The 26775-nt window shown below is 47.6% G+C and overlaps 2 protein-coding genes across 3 annotated transcripts in view; both read left to right on the forward strand.

Annotated features, from left to right (window-relative positions):
- MAP4K5 (mitogen-activated protein kinase kinase kinase kinase 5) overlaps window positions 1–3794 on the forward strand; it is a 96245-nt gene extending 92451 nt beyond the window's left edge. For both annotated transcript variants that reach the window (XM_075065816.1, XM_032775697.2), the window contains one exon: window positions 2460–3794. In XM_075065816.1, coding sequence (XP_074921917.1) covers window positions 2460–2547 — 88 coding nt within the window. In that variant the 3' untranslated portion in view covers window positions 2548–3794. The remainder of the gene's footprint in view (window positions 1–2459) is intronic.
- A 4360-nt stretch (window positions 3795–8154) lies between these two features.
- CDKL1 (cyclin dependent kinase like 1) overlaps window positions 8155–26775 on the forward strand; it is a 37758-nt gene continuing 19137 nt past the window's right edge. The window contains exons 1-5 of the mRNA XM_032775714.1: window positions 8155–8492; window positions 18522–18643; window positions 23327–23399; window positions 24549–24639; window positions 26426–26626. Coding sequence (XP_032631605.1) covers window positions 8325–8492; window positions 18522–18643; window positions 23327–23399; window positions 24549–24639; window positions 26426–26626 — 655 coding nt within the window. The 5' untranslated portion in view covers window positions 8155–8324. The remainder of the gene's footprint in view (window positions 8493–18521; window positions 18644–23326; window positions 23400–24548; window positions 24640–26425; window positions 26627–26775) is intronic.

Raw genomic sequence — 26775 nt, forward strand, 5'->3', positions numbered from 1 at the left:
GATACGGGCGTCAGGGCAGTCAGGGGACAGGAGCAAAGGGGGTCCCTGGGGGAGCAGTTAGGTGTCGGGGGTCTCTGGAGGGTGGTCAGGGACACGGAGTGTGGGGGTTGGATGAGTCGGGAGTTCGGGGGCTGTCAGGAGTAGGGGTGTGGAGAGGGTTGGGGCAGGCAGGGAGGGAGGTGTATGGTCCAGAGTTCTGGGGATCCTGTCAGGGGCGGGGAGTGGTTAGATAGGCATGGAGTCCAGGGGTCTGTCTGGGAGTAGGGTGTGGATAAGGGTTGGGCAGTCAGGGGACAGGTAGGGGTAGGGTCCTAGGGGTAGTCGGGATAAGGGACAGGGAGGCTTAGATAGGGGGTGGGGTCCCAGGAGAGGGTAGTCGGGACAAGGAGCCCAGGGGTGGGTGTTCTAGGGGGGCAGTCACCCAGCCCTTGCCCTGACCTGACCCCAACACACACACAGCTCTCTGCCCTGAGCCCTGCACCCCCACACACTCCCAGGCGCCTGCCCCAAGCACTGTACCACCCAGCCCTCTGTTGACTCTTTCACCCCCCCATAGCCCAGCCTGCTGTGGCCCACGCCACCCACACTGCATCCCCACCATACGCCCCGCTGCCCTGACTCTTGCACCCTCCATCCCCAGCCCCCCCCATCTTTTCATCTCATGCACGCTGCACATCCCCACCCCCACTCTGAGCACCAAACGGGAGCCCCTGCACCACTCACACCACATGGGAGCTGCCCAGGTAAGTGCCCCCACACCCAAACCTCCTGAGCCCCCTCCTTCATTGTAGCTCCTGGCCAGACCCTTCACCCCCTGCCCTGTGCTCAGTCCACTCCCACCCTCAGCTCAGTGCAGAGAGAGGAAGAGAATGGGCCAGAACCAGGGAGAAGGTAGGTACCCACTGTATGTGGGCAGGGCCAGGACCCCAGACGGGCACTTGGCTGAGCGGGTCTGGCAGCCGGAATCCCAGCTGGCAGGAGCCGGAGAATGGAACCCCTGAGTGGCAGGGGGCTGAGCTGCTCAGCCTACTGCCGGTCTGGGGTCCCGGCCACCAGCCCCACACAGCCTGGTGCTGGTCTGGGGTTCTGGCTGCCGGACCCTTCCCAGCTGGGGTCCTGGCCGCAGGCCCCGCACAGCCTGCTGCCAGCCTAGTGGAACAGAACCCCAGACCAGCAGCGGGCTGAGTGGGTCGGTGGCATAAGATCAACATTTTAATTTAATTTTAAATGAAGCTTCTTAAACATTTTGAAAACCTTGTTTATTTTACAATACAGCACTGGATTATAATATATAGACTTGTGTAGAGAGAACTTCTAAAAAACATTAAAATGTATTACCAGCACGCGAAACCTTAAATTAGAGTGAATAAATGAAGACTCGGCACAGCACTTCTGAAAGGCTGCCGACCCCTGTATCAGACCCTTGTGTGGGGGGGAAAAGATGGATGGCAATGCAGCTTGTTTCAACACTGCCACCTGTGGTTGATTTTAAGAAGTGATTATGATTAGAACCAAAGTGAGTTTGGCGCCATCTTCCAGTCCAAGCGCCAGGCGTACTTTGACATTGCTTTTAGTAATATGAACACCGCGTACCTAGAATATATAAATCCCCATGCAATAGACCTGTGGGGAGAGAAGGAACCACATGTAACAGATGGTAGTCATGTTGCTCCATGCCCTTCAGGAAAGTCCTGGTTCTAGCAATCATGGTTTGGATTTTGAGGGAAGAATTATATTCATGAATCACACAGACAACCAGCTTGTAAATGTTCTTTCCTTCTGTGGGACTTGAGGTCTGGAATAAGATAGCAAGAAACCTAAGTGACTTGTTTTAACACATGAAGCTTCGTTTTAATCTCAGTCCCTGAAACATCCAGCTGAGTCTCTTCAGCAAAAGCAAGCAGGGAACAGGTACAGTCTGATTGGAGCCACCAGCTCAAGGAAGATGCTCTTTGAATCCAGAATTGTCACATTAGCCGAGGCTGCTTCAGCCTTCTAGGCTTTGTGCAGCGTAACCATGTGGTTCTTACGACTCAAGAGATTGTGTTCTAGGCCTGCCGATGTGGCTTATGCCGCTCACGGAGGTGGGTTTTATTATGCCGATGGGAAAGCTCGTCTTCACCACACGTGTTGCAGAGGCAGAGCTGTACATCTAGATGTGCAGACTTGAAGAAGAGCTCTGTGTAAGCTCGAAAGCTTCTCTCTCTCCCCAGCAGAAGTTGGTCCAATAACAGATGTTATCTCACCCACCTTGTGTGTCTCATATCCTGGGACCAACATGGCTACAACAATGCTCTTTACATAAGTTAAACGGACATTAAAGGAATGTCAACATACCTCTGTCACCTTATGAGCCTGTGAACAATGGGGGGTGTTCCTCTTTGATGTTAGTATTTAAACCATGGGATCTCTGTTTTCCAGCTAACCCTATTCTATTTTGTGCTTGTGTTCACTTGCAGGGTTGTAGTGTTAGAAAGCAGGCCGACAGAAAACCCGACTGCGCACAGCAACCTCTACATCTTGGCTGGACATGAAAATAGTTACTAAGCAACAGTAACCCAATGCAAATAACAAGAGACTGAATCCATCACATAAGGAAAAAAGAACCATTAAGGAAACTCAAATACAAGCTGGACTGTAACTTACTTCTTCTCTTCTTGACATCTTAATTATCTGGTCTGTAGGGTAGAAATCAATATTGTACTTTTCGCAGCTGGAAACAGCTAGTTCTGTCTCTTGCCACTGTGTGGCTGGTTATATCAAGTTTGCTTGATAAAAGCTTTGAGATAAATAGTCCTTTATTTGTTAATCCTAGGGAAACACAGCCTTTAAAAAAAATGCAATAAAGGTGCCATAAAAAGTTAGGTGTTTACTTCCTCTGGGTTGTCCTTGTATCCTGTAGATATAAATATAGTGCTGGCCAGTCCTTTATACTGAGTCTTATCCTTAATAAAGATGATTTGCGCAGGAAGTGAAAGGATCAGCAATGCTTTTCATTTTTAAATCTGCCATTCTGTATGGCTTTGTAAAATAGACTATTTAATCCTTATTTATTAATCTGCTGCTGGAGTGGTGTAATGTATCTAACTTTTAGCAAAAGAAGGTTGCAGAGCAGCTTAGCCTTTTTTACAGTTGTATAAAGATTTGATGATTCTTGGTCCTTGTAGAGATGTAGCGCATTGTTGAAGGGGGTTATAGTACAACGTTGGTTGTGCCTGTATAAATGCAATTTTGTACAACAAAGTATTTTGTATTCATTTTGCCTACAGAGTTGCCATAAAAGGGAGTTTCATATTTACTGAAATAGGTGTAGAGTATGTACAAAGTGTAATATTCACACCTGAAACGTTATTCGCGGGTGGGTGTGTACAGTATATGTGTGTGTGTCATTGACAGGCAGTGTATATGTAATATATACGTGCTTTATTTTCATAAATTAGGGATAACCTGCGTGAAATTAAACGGCCACGGAAGTGGATTGTGCCTGGTCATCCTTAAGGAATGAGAATAACGTATCCAACTGTCCACAACATGTATTTTATTTATACTATTCCAGAGGGGAGTCTGTAGGGCAACTATGTTTCTAAGCTTTTGGTATGTATAGTTGCTCACATTGTTTGTCAGACTGTCATTTAGTGATGGTCGTTTCCCAGCTCTAGAGTATAAATATCTGTGATAAGAAGCCATATTCTATAATAAAGCTTTGGGTCACGTCTCCTATTACCCCTTCCCCCCTTTTCAGTTTGTCATCCGTACTTTATCACCTTATTCCTCCATTAAAGAGTCACATTGTTTCCTATTGTCTGTGTTCATTAATGCACGTTCTGATGGTACCCTGGACACTGAAATGCTACCAGATAGACTGCTGTTCATACCCTGTATATGGGGTGTTTTCACCCCACAATAACACTCTAGCCGTGATGTAAGCAGCATCAGGCCAGAGGCTGATGCAGTAGCAGTTATTTAAAGTTAGGGTTTATTTTAACACTTAATTCTAGTGTATACTGGGGTGTCCTATTCAATCTCAATATCTGCTAAATTAATAGGGGGAAAATATGTTAGAACCTTCACAATTCATTTCAATAACAGAACAGAGTAAACGTAACAATGCCAACAAGCTTTGTTGCTAAGCTATGTTGACAGATTCTGAGGCAAACATGAGTGGTTTGATGTCCTCTGAGGGAATGAAGAGCCTCATTGTCCTTTTGGAAATCAAATGGCTTGATTCATAATTAATTAATATTGCTGAAATTAACAATGGGTAGTTGTTGCATGTGAGGATCATGTCTTGTTTCGTGCATCTAGAATCATATCACAGAATATCAGGGTTGGAAGGGACCTCAGGTGGTCACCTAGTCCAACTCCCTGCTCAAAGCAAGGCCAATCCCTGGACAGATTTTTGCCCCAGATCCCTAAATGGCCCCCCAAGGATTGAGCTCACAACCTTGGGTTTAGTAGGCCAATGCTCAAACCACTGAGCTATTTGTCCACCACTTCATAGTGTTCTGATCTCTTGGTGGGAAGATTGAACTGCATAAATATAAACGCTTTGTCCACTTAAGTTGTCATTCAAACCTAGTATTGGAGTATTGATTTGACAGTTAAATCAAGTTAGTGTTTTTAGTTCAGAAATTGTATTGAAGTTTATAAAGACCTTACAGATATTCCCAAACAGTACACTGAAGATAGGATAATGTTGAAATAATGTGGCTAATTATAAATTGTATCAGAAATTTTACAAGAGGAGCACACAAGTTTTGTATTTTTGAAGAATTGGAAAGGAGTTTGTGTCATTATAAAAGTCCCATTATTTTGCTTTCTAAAGCAGTGTTTTGGATAGCAGGGCCCAGCTGATTTCTTCCTAAACTGTCTCAGGGAAATCGCAAGGACTGGTGCCAGTCCATGGACTGGTCATTGACAAACACTGTTCTAAAGTAGTCTTCTCTGGGAGTGGGAGGTTCTCCAGTCATCCAATAACTGAATGTACAAAAAGTCTGTGGCTATTGAGATTTTTAACAGAATCCCAAACAGCAAAGCAAACTAGATTAAAAATATTTTGTTTCTGCAAATATTTTTTCAGCTGTGTATGTATTTGAGCGAGAGAGGATTCATTTAAGATACTTTCGAGCTGACATTTCAAATGAAAAGTTTTAACAGAGGGTGGTATCAGAATGTCCTTGTATTATCACTTGGCTTGTTGCAGTAAAATGTCACAAACTTTCAGTGGTAGTTAGCTGTATTTTCTAGTATAGAAATGACTTTTGCCATAGAGTTTAAAGGTGATCTATTACTAAGGCTTGGTCTACACTTAAAAATGAGATCTACCAAGCTACACCACACAGAACTGTGCAGAATTTCATATCTTGAGTGCTGTAGTTAGGTGAACCTAACCCCTAGTGTCCACATGGCTAGATAGTCAGAAGAATTCTTCTGTAGTGGCACAGCTGCAGTGGCTTTAGTCTGGTCTTATTCTAACCACATGGGAATTAGGACACATCTGTTAGTATGGCATCCTTTAAAACATCAGAAGAAAAACTGCCGTACAGCAAACATCACTTTGACATAAATGGTCTCTTCCCACATGACTTGTAGTTGCTATCGACATTTGAAGTTTGTCTAATATTGTTTATACCTTGTATGTTCTGTAACATTTCAGCCAGGATAAGATACCCCCGAGTGCAGTTATTAGCACTAAATACAAGGTTAGCTCAGGACCTGCGAAAGGTGCCAAAGTATTAATTATTCTGTGAACAAGTTTTGTATTCAACTTCAGACTAAAACAAGCTCCTTAAAATGCAAATAGCAGATTAGGAAAGCAAACGGGGTTAATGAATGTGATCAGATCTATTGTAAACTGAGAAACAGCTGTAGTGGTGGTAGTGACATCGGAGTTAGCTGAGGAGGAAAGGTGCAACACATCAGTGAAGCCCAGCAGTGACTCCAAGCAGACACATGAGCCCTGGGAGGATGGCAGCTTGCTGCTGAGAGGAAATTTTCTGATGTGGATGTTGGTTTTTAAACTCTTGCATTTCCACTAGGTTGTAGCTGAGGCTGGACGTGCAGACTCTTTAGCTAGACTTCCCTGCGTGTTCGTTTGTTAGAGAACGGCGGGGGAAGGTAATCATAGAGTATTAAGGTTGGAAGGGACCTCAAGAGATCATCTAAGTCCAACCCCCTGCTCAAAGCAGGACCAATCCCCCAAATGGCCCCCTCAAGGATTGAGCTCACAACCCTGGGTTTAGCAGGCCAATGCTCAAACCACTGAGCTATCCTTCCCCCTGCTGGGGAGAGACCGATGAGCTTTCCGGCTTACGCAGAGGTGCTCTGAGCTCTGAAGAAGAGCTCGGTGTACGTTTGAAAGCTTGTGTCTCTAACATCCTGAGACCAACAGAGCTACAACACCGCTCCATTTATATTCGCTTTGTTTTCAGCCTCCCTGCCGCATGCACTTTATTTGATATCTAGAAGCCCTGTTCTAGGTTGGTTGGGAACAGTGGGAGGTAAATTGATACCTACCTGTAGGGAAGGCACGAGTAGGGGCTTGCTTTCTTGGCTGAAGGCGTGGAAGTGAAGGCCTCTCAGCAAAGGATTCTTACAGAGAAATGTAGGCTGATGCAGGTGCAAGGAGAGCAGGACCACCCTGTGCCTTTCCTCTTCATGTGCCTGGAACCACGTGTCAGGCTCATGTACTGCTGCCACTGCCCCACAGCTCAGCATGCAGGAGCTGCTGCTTTTCGAACATGAGTCTCTAATGGTACCTCTCACCTGCCTTTCAGAGCCAGCCTGGGGCCTCTAGAAATAGCTGGGTGGGAAGCATTTTGAGGTTGAAGCTCCTTTCCCCCTCCCTATGCTTTAGAGTCCCAGCTGCCCCTTCAAAGCCCTGTCTACACTGCTATTTTAGAGCATTAACCCATCTGTCAACTGGGGTGGGGGCCTTGCTCCAAAACGCTGCACAGAGGTAGGCAAACTGCAGCCTGTGGGCCACATGTGGTCCATGGGACCCTCCTGCCCGACCCCTGAGCTCCTGGCCCAGGAGCCTAGCCAGCCCCTCTCTCCTGCCCTGCTGTCCCTCCTCCTCTGAAGCCTCAGCTCACTGCGTCGCTGGCCCAGTCCTCTGGGCAGTGGGGCTGCAGAGCCGAGCCTGACCCGTTCTCTGTACTGCGCGGTGGTGTAGCTGGCTCCAGCCGGGCGGTGCGGCTGCCTGTCCTGGTGCTCTGGGCGAAGCGGCTGTAGCGTTGCCAGCCACCGGTGCTCCAGGCAGTGCAGTAAGGGGGCAGGGGAGTTCTGGGGAGTCATCGGGGGGCAGGGGTGTGGATAGGGGTTGGGGTGGTCAGAGTGTGGGGAACAGGGGTGTTGAATGGGGGGACAGGCAGGAAGGAGAAGAGGGGTTGGATGAGGTGGCAGGGGGTGGTTAGGGAGCAGGGGTGGTTGGACGGGGCAGAGGTCCCAGGGGGGCTGTCAGGGGGTCAGATGGGGGTGGGCGCCAGGCCATGCCTGGCTGTTTAGGGAGGCACAGCCTCCCCTAACTGGTCCTCCATACAATTTCAGAAACCTGATCCGGTCCCCAGGCCAAAAAGTTTGCCCTCGCCTGGGGCCCTGATGGGGCCAGGGGCTGGACCTTGGCTTTGCAGCGCAGTGACTCCTGCAGGGCAGGGGGCTGTTGGCATTAGCCCCCCAGGGCGAGGGTGGGCAGGGCAGGGCTGGCTCCTCTCTCTTCAACACCAGAAGTGGAGTTTTCATGACGATAAAAGGTGGCGAGGTTTAAAAGACACAAGGAAACACAGTACTTCCCTCGCCCGCCCTGCCCCATTCGCCTGTGGAACTCCTGGCTACAAGATGTCACGGAAGCCAAGAGTTTCGCAGCCCCGGGCCCCCGACCTGAGCCCCACCCGCCTTGCCACGCTGGGGCAGCGGGGAGCGAAAGGCGCCTGCCCCGGGGCCCGGATCTCGCTGCGGGGCAGGGGCAGGACCAGGAGCCGCCACCCACGGGCTGGAGACCTGCGGCGCTCCCGGCCCTGCGCGGGGAGGCTCCAGTGTCGGCTCCTCCCAGCGCGGCCGCGCCTCCCCCGGCAGAGGCAGAGGCAGGTCCCGGTCCCCTGGCGACCCGCGCCGCCGGCCAGCGGGGAATTAAAGTTTAATTCCCGGGCGCCCGGCGAGCTGCGGGCTCTGCTCCGAGCCGGGCCCAGGGCAAGTGGCTGCTTCCCTGCCCCGGCGTGGGGCTGCTCTCCAGCCCCGGGGCGCTCGGGGGACTCCGGCTATTGGATCTGGTGCCTGGACAGGTGCCCGAGCTCGCAGCCGGTCCCGGAGAACCTGCTCCCCGGGCCATGGAGAAATATGAAAAAATTGGCAAGCTCGGCGAAGGCTCCTACGGGGTAGTATTCAAATGCCGGAGCCGGGACACCGGCCAGATCGTGGCTATTAAGAAGTTCCTAGAGTCGGAAGATGATCCGGTGATAAAGAAAATCGCCCTTCGAGAGATCCGGATGCTCAAGGTAGCTGCCTGGCTGCTGTTCGCCCGCAGGACTTGCCACTGTGACCGCGGGTAGCTTGGCTTGGGTTTAAACTCGCGGAGGCTTTGCTCCTTCTGATTCCAAGAACATGTCGCGGCGGTAATTTCCCCAAAGCTCGCTAGCCCAGATAGAGATCTCAGCTGGCTCTGTCTTTAGCCTGGGATTTCCCAGAGCATCCCAAGGAATCCCAGTGGCTTTCAGCGGGATTTGAGGGGCTAATTCCCCTCTGCTCTTTGATAATCACAGCAGCCTGCGGGATTTTGAAAATCTAGCAGCTATTTCCACTTCTGTGCACAGAAGGACTGGGACACGAACCGATTCTCCCGTGGCTTTCCAGTGATGGAATAAATCTTCCCTGCTTACAAACTACTTGTGTCCTGAGCAGCAACCGCTCTTTATCATGCTAGTTGTTGTGCAGAGTGGTGACAGCACCTGTAATCACAGCTATCTGAGCTGTCTGATATCTCTAGCATGTTTGGGGGGTTATAACTGTTCTGCATAAATATCCCAACAGAGCTGATTTTAATTCTGGGAAGAAAAGTGCAACAACAATCTTTTCCTTTATCAGTTGGTTTTTTTAGAGGAAGGAAATGTATATAATTCTTAAAAAGAACAGGAGTACTTGTGGCACCTTAGAGACTAACAAATTTATTTGAGCATAAGCTTTCATGGGCTACAGCCAACTTCTTCTCACACTTCTTATCAAACTGTCTGTACTGGGCTATCTTGATTATCACTTCAAAAGTTTTTTCTCTTACTTAATTGGCCTCTCAGAGTTGGTAAGACAACTCCCACCTTTTCATGCTCTCTCCCTGTGTGTATATATCTCCTCACTATATGTTCCATTCTATGCATCTGAAGAAGTGGGCTATAGCCCACGATAGCTTATGCTACAAGTGCTCCTGTTCTTTTTGCGGATACAGACTAACAGGGCTGCTACTCTGAAACCTATATAATTCTTGTGGTTTTAGGTAATGGTTGCATTGCTCTTGAATATAAAATGGCTTAATGTTCCAGACATTCATTTTTCCTAAGCCGTCTTTAAAGTAGGTAAATCAACTAGGGTAGCCAACAAAGCCCTTGCTGAAAGAGCTGAGATAGTTTCGTGGAGGTTGCGTGGTCGATTTCAGTGAGTACTTTTGGTAGTAAGATTGCTAAACAGCTATTTGGTTGATGCAGCGATAGTGGTACCATGCTGCTTGGTCATCCTTACTAGCGACCATGTGTAGGAGGGAAACACACAGTCTTGCTGATGTTAAAAGAGGTCTGAGAGTTAAGGCTTGGAGCACTTGGAGGAACTTAAAATTCATGTGTGATGGGGAGAATGTGTAGTCTCAATCCAACGTGAATACGTGTCTCGCTTAAAATGTAAATTGAACTTGTTCTAACAACCAGTGTGGCCCAAAAAGGGATAGATCAGTGACTTCATTGCACTGGCACTGTATGAACATCACTGTGTTCTCAAATCTAGCTACGAGGTCAGAGGCTGCTGTGCTTACTCGTGGGGAGTAGGACCTTATTCTGCGAGTGACCTTGGTAGGGAAGCCAGACTTTTGGCCCCTGAGTGTGTTTGTACAAGATACTTCCCTACAAGCCCACCAGAACTGCATAGATTGGCCAGCAGCAGCCCAAGGAGCAGCCTTCTTTTCCTCATCCAGGTTGTCTCTTCCTAGAGCAGCAATGATCGTGGTAGGTAGCAAAGCTGGGTTGTGGGGCATGTGCAGACCACCACCACTTCAGTTGTGGAAGTACCAAGTCTTGGGCCTTGATCCTGCAGATCTGCCCATGTGAGTAACGTTCAGCTTCAGCTCGAGTTTGAAATTGCTTGTTTGCATAAGGGCTTGCGGCCTGGGGCCCTTAGTTGGGAGACACCAGTGACTCCTGTTCACTACTTAACTAGGGAGTGAGAGGAGGCCTTGGAGCTTCTACTCCTCAGGTCTCTTGGGGAGAAACTCATTGCTCTGTCGATCCTGCTCTCGGCTGCCCATTTTAAATTCATGTTTGTAAATAAATCAGGTTTATTTATCTCGGTATGTTTCACAATAATATACAATAAATACTTTAAAACAGTGTAAGGAACCATCAGAAACAGTGCTTGTTAGTGACCCATATTAACCAAAAAAACCCTAGGGAAACTCCCAGACAACCAAACTCATTCCTACTCAGACATCTAAGGCTGGAAATAGACATTATGGAACATTGTCATTTATATAAGCTGTAAATCAAGAATTTAGGATGCTTTAGCCCAAAAAGCCTGACAGAAAACATGGAAATAGTCAGTGAAGGGTCTTTTTAAAAATGAACTTTATTTAAAGATCAATGTTTAGAGATTTCTTTCCCAGTATTAGCATTTCCCCCGTCTCTGGTTTCTACCTGGCATTTTTCCCAGACTCCACTTTCTGCTTGGCATTTATGGAGCAGTAGGAGACCATTATCTGCTATCAATGTTCTTTTCCATTATCTTAATTTGCTTGTTGGGAACCAAGTAACGTTTCTGTTGCTGTAAGTATGAGATTTCAGTGTGTCACAATAGTTCTGAAAATCTCCCCAAAGCTGCTCTTGTTATAAGCCATGGTCCCGTTTCGTATTTTATTACATGTGTTCATATAAGTCTGTGGGGTCCTGATGTGAGAGAGGTTGTGATAAGACTGCTGAGGCTTACTCCTGCTTCCATCACAGTCGGTGGTAGAAGACCCATTTGTTTCAGCTGAAGCGGGATCGGATCCCTGTACATAGTCATGGTAGTGACTCCAGAACCATTTTAGGAAAAAAGCACCGTCGGTGCAGGGTCAGGCTTGATAGGGAATATAGGTCTGTTGTCCTGCCAGGAACAAACTGGGAAACTGCAGTTCTGTCTGTTTAGATGCATAATTCTTCCTAACAAACTGCATTAAGCTTTATGTCAATATTAAAGATTTGCAAATGAACATAATAGTTACTGAAGCTACTTGTCAGAAGCATGGATGATAAATGCATCTTCCCCACACCCATAATAATAAAGAACCCAACAAAGTGCAGGTCATCACCAAAAGATCTGTGTTTGGAGTGATGTTGATTTAACAAGTGGAGACCTGCTCCACTATCTTTTAAACATTTTCTTTGTAAATAGTAACTGATTGTTTGTTTATTAATTAAGATATTTCTTGGCTTAGGCAATATGCTGTTTGTCCAAGATCAAATGAGATTATGTTTCCTCAGTGAAAAATGTAGCCTCCTGATAAATAGTTGTTCTGCAAAGTAAATATTTTGTGGACAAAGGCTTGTATAATGAACAAGCTATGGTAGCTGGCTCAGAAAGATAGCCAGAGTATGCAGAGAGTTTAAAGGAGTACCATTGTGTGATGGCTTTGAAATATACAAAAGGTACTGCTGTGAAAACAGGGTCAGTCTTTGTATAAATCGTATCCCCGACAATAGAAATCCGATACTTACTGTTTCTAGAAGGATGAATTTTAAATGTTGCCAGCTGATAGAGTGCTGTGCACAGGGCCTCCGTTCACAAAAAGCTCACATTGGAGTGGGGGCGGGGGAGGCTGCTCAGACTCACTGAGGCAGCAGTGAGGTAAAGAGGGAAAAGCTGGGGCCGCCAGCCTTGAGCTCACCCTCTCCCCACTGCATCGGAAGAATTGTCTGAGAGTTTAAAGGGGTGAAGAACTTCCGCAAAGAGAAGGTCTCTTGGGTGAACTAAGCTTTGGCAAGAGGCTGATGGTCTTTCCTGGAGGAGCAGGTGTAGCTAACATAAGAACGGCCATACAGGGTCAGACCAAAGGTCCATCTAGCCCAGTATCCTGTCTTCCAACAGTGACCAATGCCAGAGGTACAGAGAACAGGTAATCATCAAGTGATTCATTCTCTGTTGCCCATTCCCAGCTTCTGGCAAACAGAGGCTAGAGACACCATCCCTACCCATCCTGGTTAATAGCCACTGATGGGCCTATCCTCCATGAACTTATCTAGCTCTTTTTTGAACCTTGTTATAGTCTTGGCCTTCACAACATCCTCTGGCAAGGAGTTCCACAGGTTGACTGTGCAATGTGTGAAGAAATACTTCCTTTTATTTGTTTTAAACCTACTGCCTATCAGTTTCATTGGGTGACCCCTAGTTCATGATCTATTTGTGTGGAATTGCTGAAGAATTGTCCTGAACAAAGTTTTTGCATTTTGTTTTACGGCTCATCTCTTGTTTTAGTTTCTTCCCTGTGAGCCGCTGACACAGCCCATAGCCTTTTCTGTTAGAGTTAAGAACAAGTGTACTCTGTTTCTCCACTCCTGGGCTGTGTTTGTTTGGTATGCTAAGGAGCAACGAGGTATGTACGTGGGGGAGAGGTCTAACATGACACCCTTTTGAATGCGCTGTTATCAGATCAGAGAAAGCAGCAGAGCAACCAGCCCTCTGAGAACTTGAATACACAAACTAGAGGTGAATTCGGTGCTAGCGTGTCTCCTGTTCACTCTTCCCTTGGAAAGTGAAACACCAAATTCCCTGCTAAGGGCTGACCAGAGCATGCAGGAACTGGCTTTGACACCTCCCCTTCACTTAGTGAACTCAGTTGCCCAAGGACAGTTCCACCAGGGGCCACGCACCAGCCCCCCAGTCCACTTGGCTCCCAAGAACTGCTCACAGCTCTAAATCATTAGTACGAACCAAGTTCCTCATGTGATTCACACTGGTCAGGTCGCGAGCTGGTCTGAATTTCCCGAGAGAGATGCCAGAGTTTCAGGAAGGATTAACTCTGCAGCCCGTCTCCTTCCCAGCACGGGAACAGTGGAGCCTAGGCCGAAGGGTAAAGCATGAACTCTCCCTGTCCCTTCTCCCACACCTGTAAGTGCAGGCTAGGACCCTGGGCGCCAGGAGACGATCCCTGACATCATCTGTCAGCAGTGAACCGAGCCCTTCCCCACGGCCCGGAGACAGTCCTAGGGCTGCAAAACTGGAGGGGGAGTGACCAAAACAGGCCCAACTTGGGTGGTGGAGAGACCCCATGCACCAGGTCGTGATGCCGCTCACTCAGATTTGGCCCGGCCCCGTCTCCATTAGGATGTTCCTGCTGCTCTGTCACAGCACCGTGGCCTGACACACAGGGTGGTGGCACTGCTCGGATTTGGCCTGCCTGCCCCTCCAGCTGTTAGACCACCCAGCTCCAGAGCAGGGCTGGGGGGAGGGGCCCCCTTTCGTTGCTCCCTTGCCAAGTTCAGGTTCTCAAAAGTGGGGGACTGGCCCTTTGGCACCCCCATCTCCGGCACTGCATAGACAATCTGGGCTGCCTAAATGCAGCCTGTTAGGAGCTCTGACAGAGGGCCTGGCACCCAACCTGGCACCTCGTTTCCTGCTCTGACATCGATACGGAGGTGAAAGCCGACCTGCTTCTAATCTGTTGATCTGGCCAAGTGGCAAGGGAAAACCATGACCGCAAGCAGCTGCCAGGTTTATCTCGGCTGGCAGGAAAGCTGGATTTCCCCCATTGCCAATGATCTAGGGAGACTGATGTCCTGATGTAGGGTCCGACCTGCAGCATAAGGTGAAGAATAGAGTTCCAGTTTATGAACCACACAGCAATGCAGTTGCATTAACATTACTCCTTTCCCTAGAGAACAATTACTGAGGCCGCCGGGTGCCTCAGCTCTGGCATTGCAAAGGGAGTGAGGAAAAAAAAATTCAGTGCAACTATTCCTCAGAAACAGAAGGAAAAATAAGATCTTTTCCCTATCAGGTTAGCAGAGGACTGTGTAGCTAGAACTGAAAGCTGTCATCCATGCCACCAACTGACTATCTATAGTCTATGTAGCTGTAACAGGTGCCTGTGAACAGTACTGAGTGGGTTGGGATTAGGAGGGGGAAGTCTTCTCTGCTGCTGCCTGACAACACCTAGTGGTGGCACTAAAAAACTGAACACAGCTTTCTTTAGCTAGACCCCATCTACTGCAACTCACAAAGGCGCTGTGAGAGGTAATGGCAGATTTATGGGGCCTTTGAGTGCACAATTATGGCTGGGGACTGACTGATGCATTAAAGATCTGAACGTTCTTTGCCCAGAGTCGTATTGTTCAACGAGAAATTAATGATCTTAGCTGCAGCCTGCTAAAATTCTGCACATAAGCTGTAATTTACTAGCCAAGTTTGATCGCTCAGCCCTCTCCTCAGTCTCCTGCTGGAGTCTGTGGAGCTTAGGAGAGTAATCAAATATCTGCAGCACCGGGTTTCAGAGCATTGCTCTTGTGGTGCTTTCAACAGGAAAAGTAAATCCGGATACATGATATTAAAAGTATCCCAATTTTTATTTCAAACTCCAGTTCTCACACACACGGTGACTGTTCCGCATTAAGGACAGTGTATGGATAAGCGCCTTTGAAACTTTAAACAGGTTTGAGTTTCAGTCTCTCTTTCTAAACGGTGGTGACCACGGCCTGTTTGTTCTCTCCTGTGTGTATTGTGTTGCCACCATTGTCACTTATACACAAAAAAATAATCTCCGGGAGAGTCTCCCCTTGAGTCTGTGTTTTACTGTGACGTTGGATGTGTCAGCACAGGCCAGTCTGACGCATGCAAGCTGCTCGAGTTTTTAAAGCCTGCTGCATTTCAATGATCTGACCCTACGATGGGGAGAAATACTGGCCAGTTAGTCTTATGGGAAGACTTCTAATCACTGGGCAAGACCTGGACTTATTCCAGCAATCGCGCGGGTTGTTATTGGTCTGTGCAACCTTAGCATCCAGAGGCTGGGTTATTGAATTTAAACCTTCCAGCTATTTTGAGGGTGTTTCCTGTTGGTAGTAATGAACTCCTGAAATATGAGCCCGGGCTAATGTTTACATGACTGGCAAGCAAAATTCCTGAAAGGTGAATGCATATTTTTCAACGTTGGGCCATTCTGTGCTCCCTCCAACCAACCTGCCTACTCCTTTCATTCCTGTTCCCCACTGTATTCCCCTTCCCACCCACTGGTCAGCAAGGATCTTGCTGTTGGAAGGGCTGTGATATGGTTTTGTTTAAACTGGGTTTCAGAACCAAGCTGGGCCAAGGATCTGCAGTTCTTGCCATCTAGGCTACACTCAGGGCTCTCTGGCTTCCTCCGGTGGCTGGGCAGCAGCCCCAGAAACCTCCACCCGCCCACAGAGCTCCAGCAATAAAGGTCTGTGCTCTTAGATCCCAGGGTAATGAGTTCAGTGCTCACTGCTGACAACCCGCCCAGCAGCATCATGGTCCGTAGGGAAGTTATTTTAGGGACAAGGATAGGGATGCTGGTGGAGTAGGGCTGTGAGGTGGGAGGAGGGAGAATGGATGGATTTCCCTTGGGATATACATGTGTGTTCTTCCTGTGGTTTGACAGGCACACTGTGATACTTCCCCCCTCCCTCCCTTTCTCTTTCCTGTACATTTTGGTGTGGTACTTCAGCTGGAAGGACTAATAATCTGAGGGTGGCCAGAACATGTGTTACAGTGCCCTGGTCACAGCAGAGGGATCGGTGAGAGAGACTTGCAACTTCACAGGGTAATCATTAGGCAAACTGGCTCTCCACAGCCATTCAGAGCGCAGCAGTTTTGCATAACCGGAATCAGCTGGGTCCATTAATAAGTGCCCCACAGCCCTGCGCTCTGATCAGCAGAACCAATTGCATTTCAGCGTCGTGTGCTGCCATCTGCATCGTGCAGGGCAGGGACCCCGTTTGTGGCTCTTGCAGGGTAGCTGTCTGTATGGCATTGTAAGCGAAGCTGTTTCAAGGCCCGAAAGATGAATGGTACCTTTCACTGCCCTCTGCTGCGCTATGTCTTGCCTAAGGAGCACACAGACCGTAATGATTCGAATAGGCTGGAGCTCACCTCTGCTCTTCTCCTTAAGAACTTGCAGCCTGCCGGGTGTGTGTGTATGTGTGTGTGCGTTTCAGTTCTCTTGATTTCAGCCAGCCAGATGTCCATCTTCTGCCCCAGGGACAGAAATATAACTAAATATGGGGCGGAGGGGGGGTGCAGTAGGTGTGTGCCTCGGTTTTGATAAAGGACGTGTATTCGTTTGTGGGGGTGGTTATAACTGGAAGCTCTCATCCAAGCTCCTGAGTTTCATCTGTTACCTCTGTAATTCATTTGGGTGGCCCCTGGCTCGTGTATTATGCTGCAGGTCAGAGGTTCTCAGACTGTGGGTTGGGACCCCAAGTGGGTCGCCAGGGCTGGTGTTAGACTTACTGGGGCCCAGGGCCCAAGTCCAAGCCCTACTGCCCGGGGCTGAAACCGAAGCACGAGGGCGATGGGGCTCAGGTCCGAGGCCCTCTGCCTGGGCTTCGACTTCAGCCCCCCGCCCCACCAGGCGTGGTTCGGCTCAGGCTTTGGCTTTGACCCGCCAACCCGGGGCAGCAGTGCTCGGGCGGGCTCAGGCTTCGGTCCCCCATCCCGGACTCGGGTAGTAATTTTGGGTGTCAGAAGAGGGTCACGTTGCAATGAAATTTGAGAACTCCTGATATAGGTGAATAGGAGCTTTGCTACATCACTCATTATCTCCGATACTTCTACCTTGTCTCCCTCTGCCCCTGCCTGTAACCTAAACAACCCCGATCTTCCCAGCCTCTCCTCACACATGCGTCTTTTCAGGCCTTTCATCGCTTTTCCTGCCCTTTGGCTCCAGCCCTTTTCTTACAAGGCTACATCCTTTGTGAGAGGAGATGAGCAAACTCACCACAGTATTCAAGGGGAGGGCAAGTCACTGACATAGCTAATGGTGTTATAATTTCAGTATCATTCTGTGTCCTTTCTGAACATAATCTAGCATCTCTTCTAGCTGCGGTTGTGCTCTGAGTAGATGTTTTTACTGAGCTGTCTGCAGTGCGGCTTTTAACCGGCATGGTTATATTGAATCCATCACATTGGAAAGAACTATTCACACTCGTATTTACCTTGCACTTCTCTATGTAATCCACGACTGATTTGTCCGGCCAGCCTAGAGCCTCCTTACAATCTTCTCCAGTGCTGGCTAATTTAAATAATTTTTCTCCGCTATTTTGCTGCTCATTCCCTTTTCCGAATCGTTCATTCACATCTTAAAAGATGGCCCAGTACAGAACCTTGGAGATGCCTTGTTGTCAGTTTCCTATGTTGAAAATTCATTGTTTATTCTAAAACTCAATCCAGCGCAAATTTTAGGATGTCTGTCTTTGTAAGCATGTAGTAATTCCCTTGGAGTCAATGGGACTACTCATCTGATTAAAATTACCCATGTCCCTAAGTGCTCTGCTGGACTGGGGTCCAGCTCTGTATTCTATTCCTTTACCAGTTATTTGTCCATGCAGCTTGTTTAAAAAAACCAAAACCTACGTTAACAATACTAGGAAGTAGAATAACAATTTCATATTGCAACAGACAACCTAAAAGATCTAGACATGCCAGATCTTCATACACACATTAAGAATCTTAGTCTGAAGCTTTTTGGTAAGGAAGCCCCTGATACCAAGCACAACTAAAACAAAAAATCACTTCCGAATGAACCCCTCAAAAGTTGAGACAGTGAATTAGCAAAGCAAGGAGCGGGAGGTTTCACTGTGTCACTGGGGGAGATTCTCAATGGCTTAGTCCCAAAAAGGTTTCTAATATCTATATAAAAGCTTTTTTCAGCAGCTATAAGGTCTTATTGTGTGTGTTTCCAAGCCATTGTCTAAGAAGACTCTCTTCTTCCATTGGTACAGTCAGAGGCTAGATACTATGTGATGGATGATACAGAAATACCTGTGATGGATAGAAATTATTTTTTGCCTGACAGCATCTTCTTTATTCGGTGGCTGTTTAAGCCAAGTTTATCTGTGGCCCCAGATGTCTCTGAAAATAACTAACCACTAGCCTCTTCCAACCCTGGTTGTGGCAGGTTGGTCCCCCTATTACACAGACTGGCTCATTCAAGGTGTTTTGTGTAAGAAATGTTCTCTCCTCCCCTCATCCCCCACCCCATTTTTCAGCTTCAAGCTGCAGGATGGGGTGGTGAGCCATCCGGGCTGCGTTACTAAGTAGACCACTCCATTGTGTGTTCACAGCAACTGAAGCACCCCAACCTGGTCAACTTGCTGGAAGTCTTCAGGAGGAAACGGAAGCTCCACTTGGTCTTTGAATACTGTGACCACACGGTTCTCCATGAGCTGGACAAGTACCCACGGGGGTGAGTAGCCGGCTTCTGGGCTGCAATGGGGTTTGGGGGAGAGCGAGGGAGAGATTGCGGGAATCGCTTACGGTCCCAGAGCGCTCTTGGGAGAGTTTCATTAATAACCGTCGGGGTGACGTGAAGGCTGCCCGGCACAGTGCACTTGACCCTCTCGGTTACTGTGGTTTAGCGATGCTGTCCGAAAGAATTGCCCAAAGAGCCTGGGAGTGCTGCTCCACAGAGCTGCTCACCAAGGAGATAATGTCGCTCAGCCTGAGCATTCAGAGTAATAGCTTGCCTGCTTGACAGGAGCAAACTGGAGCTGAGAGATGGGCTTGAGAGACCTCTGAAATCCTAACGCTGCAAACAGCCCCCAGGCCCAGAGAGCAGCAAGCAGCCTGAGAGCCCACAGCAGCAGTCACAGTCCACGTCCTTCTCCATGATTGCTTGTGATGAGCTGTGGGTGGCTCAAGAAGTGCAATGGCTGCTGGCTTCCTACCAGATAGGTGTCCATCAGCCACCCTGTAAAGCCCACCTTTCCGTCTGCCTGTTGGCATTATTTCTTGTGTGTCCCGCTATGGGGAGAAGAGTTTGGCCTGCAGCCACACCGTTTAGATGAGAAGAAATAATAGCCCAGGCTGGCCTGGACTGCCAGCCAGTCTGATGCTGAGTGAGCATCGGCCTGAAATGCTCTCTCCCATCCCTCACCAAGGTGGACGCTCTGAGTCTGGGTTTGAGCTCAGGGGGAGGGAAGCCTGCACTGCTGCCTGTTTGTGGTTGACTAGAGAGTCTAGGTGGCTTTGCTGTCCGGGGCTATATTCACTCCAGCTCCTGTGATAAACCCAGCATCCATTTCCTATTTAGAGATTAAAATAATCTCTGGCCCAGGTGATTGTGCTCAACTTTACTTTCGCTGGGTCCTATAAAATCTCCCTCTAGCCTGTCCCTGCTGGGCTCTTGTTGATTGCTTAGACTGGACTCTGAGAACTTGCAGCGATTTCACTATTGTCTCTTCTCCTGACTTCCCAGTTCTACTGAGTAGGACACGTTGACTCGGCTCAATCTGTAGCCTGTGAGGTCAGTTACCCAACCCATGCACGGTCATTAATAATGTGACGGGCATGGTCGGTCAGGCGGAACTCATGGCTTTCTGCGGTCTGGCTCGCTGTCCGGACAAACAGAATCAGGCACGGCTTTGGCAGAGAGTTACCCTGGCATATACCATGCATGCGCTACTGTGTTTATGTTCATGCCCCCAGAGCTCTCAGCACTTCCCTTCAAGCAGCGATTTGTGCAGAACAGGAGCGGTGTGTACAGAGGGAAGAAAACATTCTCCGTTCTGGTGTCTGTCTGGTTTGTGACGCGATATAAACGATGCTCTACTGAAATGTATGACCGTGAGTTACTCCTGGCGATTTGGTGCTATGGAAATGCTCAGCGTAAGTTTAGAAATCACTTGGCAGGCCTTACGTTAGATGACTGGTCGGTGGGAAGCTAATTGATTGAGAGGTTGGCAGAACAAGAGCCGTTGTTCTCCTAAGTGAGTAGCTTCATCAGAAGAATTGGACGTGCTGATGGGAGATAAGGTTTGTAAGCTAGGCAGCAGCTTCCCTAGCACGCTGGCTAGAATCTGGGAACTTGGAGTCAGGAAGTGGGATTCGCAGCCCCCGTCAGGGAATACACCTGACATTCACTGTCTCTTCATTTCAAACAACTCCAGTTATAACTAATAAGTTTACTGTAGGCTAAATAGATCAGATGCTCTAATTAGAATAAGCTTGATCTCCGTTATTCTGAACGGATAGTTCTCCTGAGAACGGGGGCTGGGTTTGTACAGAAAGCAGGTATGTGTTCGGACCACGCTTAGCACAATGGAGCCTGGATCCTGACTTGAGCTAATTGAAACTGTTCTCTGTGTATTCAGGGCCTCGCACAGTGGGGCCCTGCTCTCTGATTGGGACTCATGCCGCAATACAAATCAACACTAATACACATATCCTCATTAGTAAAGGATTCAAGGATGGGAATATAATTAATGCCAGTCAACATGGTTTTATTGAAAATTGGTCTTGTCGAACCTGATTTCCTTCTTTGAGAAGATTACGGGTTTGATAGATAAAAGTAAATACATCCATGTAATAGACTCGACTTAGGACCATGCACTGTTCTGATTAAAAAATTAGCACTATCCACTATCAATAAAGCGCAGGTTAAAAGGATTAACATGTGCTTTGATATTGGATAGTGCTAATATTTTAAATAAATTAGGGGACATGAATCAGCCTTCACGTCACACTGCCCGTCAGTACCCGAGTCAGGCCAGGAAAGCTAATGATCCAACAAGCCTGCAGCATGGGGGACTGTCGTGGGAAGCAGTAACTCTGGAAAGGATTTCGGGGTCATAGCAGACGGGCAGCTCCTGGTGAGCTCCCTGCGTGGTGATGTGGCAAAAAGGGCTAATGTGATCCTGCGGTGTACGAAGGCGCGGGGGAGGTGACGTTACCTCTGCACGTGGCATTGGTGAGACCAACACTAGGAAAACAGTGTCCTCGGTTTTGAAAGGATATTGAAAAATTGGAGAGGTCGTCGAGAAGACCCACAGACACTACTTGAAAGCAGGAGAAAACGCCTCGCAGTGACGGACTGAGAGTCCAGTCTGTCTAGTTTACCAAAAGGAGGTTGGGAGGTGACTTGATTAGAATGTATCCGTACCTTCAAGGGGGAAAATACCTCAGACTAACGGGCTCTTTATTCTAGCGGAGCATGGCAGCGCAAGAACCATGGCTGGACATTAAATCCAGATAAATTCAAGTTTGAAATAAGGCACAACTTTTTAACCATGAGGGCGATTAACCCCTGGAACAAGCTACCAAGGGAGGTGGTGGATTCTCCATCCTTCGGTGTCTCGAAGTCAAAACTTGATGCCTTTCTGGATGACCTGCATTAGCCAAACACAAGTGAGTGGGCTCAATACACAGGATAACAGGGTGACATTTAAGGGCTGTGTGGTATCCAGGAGGTGAGACTAGATGATTTATTGGTCGCTTCTGCCCTTAAACTCTCTAAGGCCATGAATCATCCAGAACAACGTAACGCTTTTCAAAATAGCCAGCACTGAAAATAATGAGATGATTTGTCACTGCTGAGTTCCTTAGTGTTTGTTCACTAGAAAATACTTTTTATGGACATTTCCAGGAATCTGAGCTGAAGCTTCAGTTGACCTAGAGCAGGAGTATAAAGGGAACAGTTATTTGTAATAGCGAAGGGTTTATGCAGAAGGAAACAAGAATTAAAAAACGACATCTCACACTTGCATGTCCCATTGCAGTTGCAGGCAGGGCTGGTGGCACTGCCTCTCACTGAAGCTGCCTGGCATTACCTATTAAGACCCTGTTTTTTGTTAATTATAACTCTGTCAAATGTTAACATGATGTCAGCTCATACTGCAGTCGGAGGGCAGCACTCTATGTAATGTCATTCTGAGACTGTTTCCTGAGCAGGACTCTAGCCCTGATGCAGCAGCATTGACAGGAGAGCTGGAAAGGTGACGTGCAAAGGATTTGTGCAAATTGGGCATGTTCTCCCTCTTTTTTTTGGCTTCTTTAGGATGGATGAAAAAGGCTTGAAAGGCATAAAACTCTTGTATTGGGCCTTTGAAACCTCAGGACTGTCAGCTCTGCCCTGCCTGGTGTGGCTGGGGGACCTCGTGAATGTCTGAGGATGCATATTACGAACTGTCGCACCCCATAACTGTGGGGAGGCGGGAGATGAATCTTTAACAAAGAAGTCCCCTTTCTAAAATGTTGGTTAGCCATTGACATTAAACAGATGGGAGGGAACAGAGCAAACCCTTCCTCTCTCATTTGCTCAACTTTCACTCTCTTGGCATTGGTGACGTAGTGAGCTGACGGTATCACAAGTCAGAGGTGGCCTCAGTGTTGTGATCTGTCTTGCTGTCTCCGGCACTGGCAGGGGAGAACCGGTGTAGACCGGCCGTTGGCATTGTTCATAGGATGTCAGAAGAGTTAATGGTGCAGGACATGTGAATGATGAGACAGCCACAGGACAGGAGGCGCCAGTAGCCAGCCCGCATCAGTGTTTGGTTGCCAGGGGGCAGACGCAATGTCGGTTAGATGTGAATGGCACCAAAAACCTTGGATCGGGCTCAGCCGGTATAAATCTTTGTGTCTTGTCATTGTAAACTGAAATCGCCAGGCCCCTCAGCGCTTGTCCGAATCTGTTTGGTGCTTGGAATAGCACTGGAAAGTACATAGTGCCCTCAGGACAGACCTCAAAGCTGCTACAGACTTAACACCTGTATTTGAAACATCACCTTAGAAAAGAGGTTTACATGCTAGAAAGGGTCTCATATAGAGTTTCTGGCTGCAGCATGAAAATGTGGGGAGAGCAGACAGGCAACAGATAGAAAAAGCCTCCATTGTCAGTAAGGTGCGTGGACGTTTCTCTGGGTTCCTGTAATTATAGGGTGGGTAGGCTGAGGATTAAATCTGTATTTCTTGTAACTTGTCTCTATTAAGTGAAGTCTGTAGTGTAAATGGTCCCAAAGTATTGCATTGGGGGATCTGTTCTTCCTGATCGCTTTGGCTGTAGATGGCATTCAATTTCCTGGCATTTAAGTTTAACTCCTTTCTCCTAGTTTCATTTAAAAATAAATTTACTCCCTGTGCTTTTTTAAAACAGGGTCCCAGAGCATCTCGTGAAGAGCATAACTTGGCAGACCCTCCAAGCTGTAAACTTTTGCCATAAACACAATGTAAGTCCCATAAACACTGGCGCCGTATATCAGAGTGTTGGCTTTGAAGCGGGTACAGATTCTGTTACAGTCTCCCAGGTCTGGTATACTCTGTGCTGGGGAGTCAACAAGATTGTTGTCATCTTTTTCTAGAAAACACCCATCTTTAGTGTTGCAACAAGCTCCTGAATATTTTGTTCATTATTTAGATTCCTGAGGTTCGTTATCAGAGTGATTTTATACTAACAACTTCAGGTGAGCTTCCCGCCTAAAAAATCGCTTGTAGCAGCGTGTCCTTCTGTGAGAACTGTCACCAATCGCAGCCATGTGCTGAGAACAGACCTGATAGCTTATAATTCAAGGCCTGATTCAGCACCTACTGGATTCAGTGAAAGTCTTTCTAGGGCCTCCCTAGTGAAAAGTTACAAAAGTGACATGTGCTAAGGGACCAGCTAACCTCTGCTTTCGGGAGGTGGATCGTAGTGTTAGGCTGAATAAAAATTGTACGGGAAACCTAAGCCATGCTTTAACCAGGGTGCGTATGAGGATGTAAAGTGGGAGAGTTCCTTATCAGAGGTGCTTCTTACTGTGAGCTTAGCTGGTATCTTCTTCTTTTTTATTTATCTGCTGAGGGCTGATTTAAGAGGTGGGAGAGAGACCTCTTGGAGCAAGCATTTTGTTTCCACTAGTACAGCTGCGTAAGATTGAGCCACAGGAACCTGGCAGCCTGCCCAGCTGGCTTGCAGAATTTGTTGTTTTGTCTCTCTCTCTCTCTTGCTTTCATCCCTCCGCCATTAGATTGATGGGTTGTATTTGGTGCTAGTCGGCACAGTAAACCCTGCACATGTAAAGAGCTCTGTGAATGTCTATCACGCTGCTCCATTATTTCACACTGGGCCACTTGAGTCAAATGGGGGTTGTTGGAGCGATGCAGGACTATGCAGCTGAAATTGTGGACGTGCATAGTGTCTTATCCCAAGTGTGAAGTGAAAGACCAAGTTATTGTAGGATCCAGCAGGATGCTGCTTTAACAGTTAAGGAGTCTCTTTGTCTGCTGTTAATGATACATATCAGTTAAAGCCTTTGGAGCGCTTAGCAATGGGAATGTGGCAGAATTAACCTGTTCCAGATTTAGATACTTGCTCCTAATTCACTTGTTTGTGTTTCCAGTGCATACATCGGGATGTGAAGCCAGAAAACATCCTAATAACTAAGCATGCGGTCATTAAACTTTGTGACTTTGGATTTGCTCGCATACTAAGTAAGTGCAGGTAACTTCTTCCATGTAGTATGTGTGTTTAAAACACAAAGTGTTTGACCTGCTATTTACATTCTAGTAAGGACTCTGTCTGAGGGCAGTCCTGCCTGGAACGCCCCCCTGTGGCAGGCTGTGGCACAACAAATGCACTTGCCTCCGTTTCCCCTCAAGACAACCCATGCAAAGGAATATTCTCTCATGTAGGTTTCAGAGTGGCAGCCGTGTTAGTCTGTATCGCAAAAAGAACAGGAATACCTGTGGCACCTTAGAGACTAAGAAATTTATTTGAGCATAAGCTTTCGTGGGCTACAGCCCACTTCATTGGATGCATGCAGTGGAAAATGGAAAAAAACATCAAAAACAGACTCCAATGAGAGACTGCTGAATTGGAATTAATTTGCAAACAGGACACCATTAAATTAGGTTTGAATAAAGACTGAGAGTGGATGGGTGACTGCACAAATTAAAACTATTTCCCCATGTTTATCCCCTCCACCCGTTCCTCACACCTTCGTGTCAATTGCTGGAAGTGGACCATTTTCATTACCATTACAAAAAGTTTTTCTCTCCTGCTGATAATAGCTCACCTTAACTGATCACTCTCATTAGAGTGTGTATGGTAACACCCTTTATTTCATGTTCTCTGTGTGTGTATATATATATCTTCCTACTGTATTTTCCACTGCATGCATCTGATGAAGTGGGCTGTAAGCTTATGCTCAAATAAATTTGTTAGTCTCTAAGGTGCCACAAGTATTCCTGTTCTTTTTTCTCTCATGCAGCAAATTCAAGCCGTTTCATTCATATAAAGTTCCAAGGTTCACAGATCCCTGATAGTAAAAGCAATTCCTCTCAAACCTCCCCCAGCAAAACAAGGTTACGCTCACCCAGGCCTCTCTGCCCTGGCTCCCAGTGTCCACTCTCCAGCACCGGCCCTCTTGTTTTCAGCTCAGCTTTTCCTAGTCAGGCTGGTTCTTCCCTTTCTTCCCACAAGCCTTTGCATGAGCTGTCCTGTAACACGGCAGGGGATCCCCAGCTCATGGCCAGGCCCCACCACCAACTTCTGGTTCTTCCCAATGGCTGTCAGGAGCAGCAGTGAAGAGCTGGTACAGTTTCTCCCTGGGTCTCCTGTCCTCCTCAGGCAGTGCTCACCAGCCCCTCCTGACTTCCTTCCGGGACCTCTTGCCTGGGGCCAGGGTCCTCTTTGGAGCCCAGTTGGGGTCAGCTGTTGAGTCGCAAGGGAACTAGCCTTTTCCTGCTGCCTTGTGACAGGCACATTTTGTCTTCGGGATACCCACACGCACATGAAAACTCTCTTGCAGTGTTGTTTGTTTCCACAGAGAACCTCCACTTAAGGCAGAGTCTTGTTATTGCAGGAGGGGCCTGGTTTGCAAAAGGGTCTCGCCCTGGGAACGGTGGCTTTGGTTGTCCCATAATAATAATAATTTAAAAAATCATGTGACCCTTTGGTTTGCCCATTTCTCCAGACAAGCAACTTGGGGTTTGAGAGCTGAGAACTGGCAGTGCCCTCTCGGAGGAGTGGTGCGTAGCCTGATTTCAGGACTCTATTGTTTTGATTGCACCAGCTCAAGAGCATTGCAAAGTTGGGTTCTGAATAAGTGCAGTAACCCATGTTGGTTTCTACCTCGCTGTGCTGCAAGAATGACTTTCAGGACCATTACTGTAGCAATGTCTGAGAGAGATGATAAGCAACATGCTTGTCACCCTTCCTTTAATAATTCTGATCCCAAATTTCTGTTTATTTCTATCCTTCCTGACCACAATCTAGCTGGACCTAGTGATTATTACACAGACTATGTGGCTACCAGATGGTACCGTTCTCCTGAGTTACTTGTAGGAGATACTCAATATGGCCCTCCTGTGGATGTCTGGGCAATAGGCTGCGTCTTTGCAGAGTTGTTGTCAGGTGTCCCCTTGTGGCCTGGAAAATCAGATGTGGACCAGCTGTACCTCATCAGGAGAACCTTGGGTAAGTTGTCCCCGTGCAGTGAGGTTTCAGCCATGTTCCTCTCTAATCATCCTGTTTAACCAATAATGAAAACAGTGCAAGTATCGGACATACCTGATTATTATGCAGATCAGAATCTGACCAACACTTGTATATTAGGAAAGACTCCG

This window comes from Chelonoidis abingdonii, chromosome 4 (assembly GCF_003597395.2).
Source record: "Chelonoidis abingdonii isolate Lonesome George chromosome 4, CheloAbing_2.0, whole genome shotgun sequence".
NCBI classification, from domain to species: domain Eukaryota; kingdom Metazoa; phylum Chordata; order Testudines; family Testudinidae; genus Chelonoidis; species Chelonoidis abingdonii.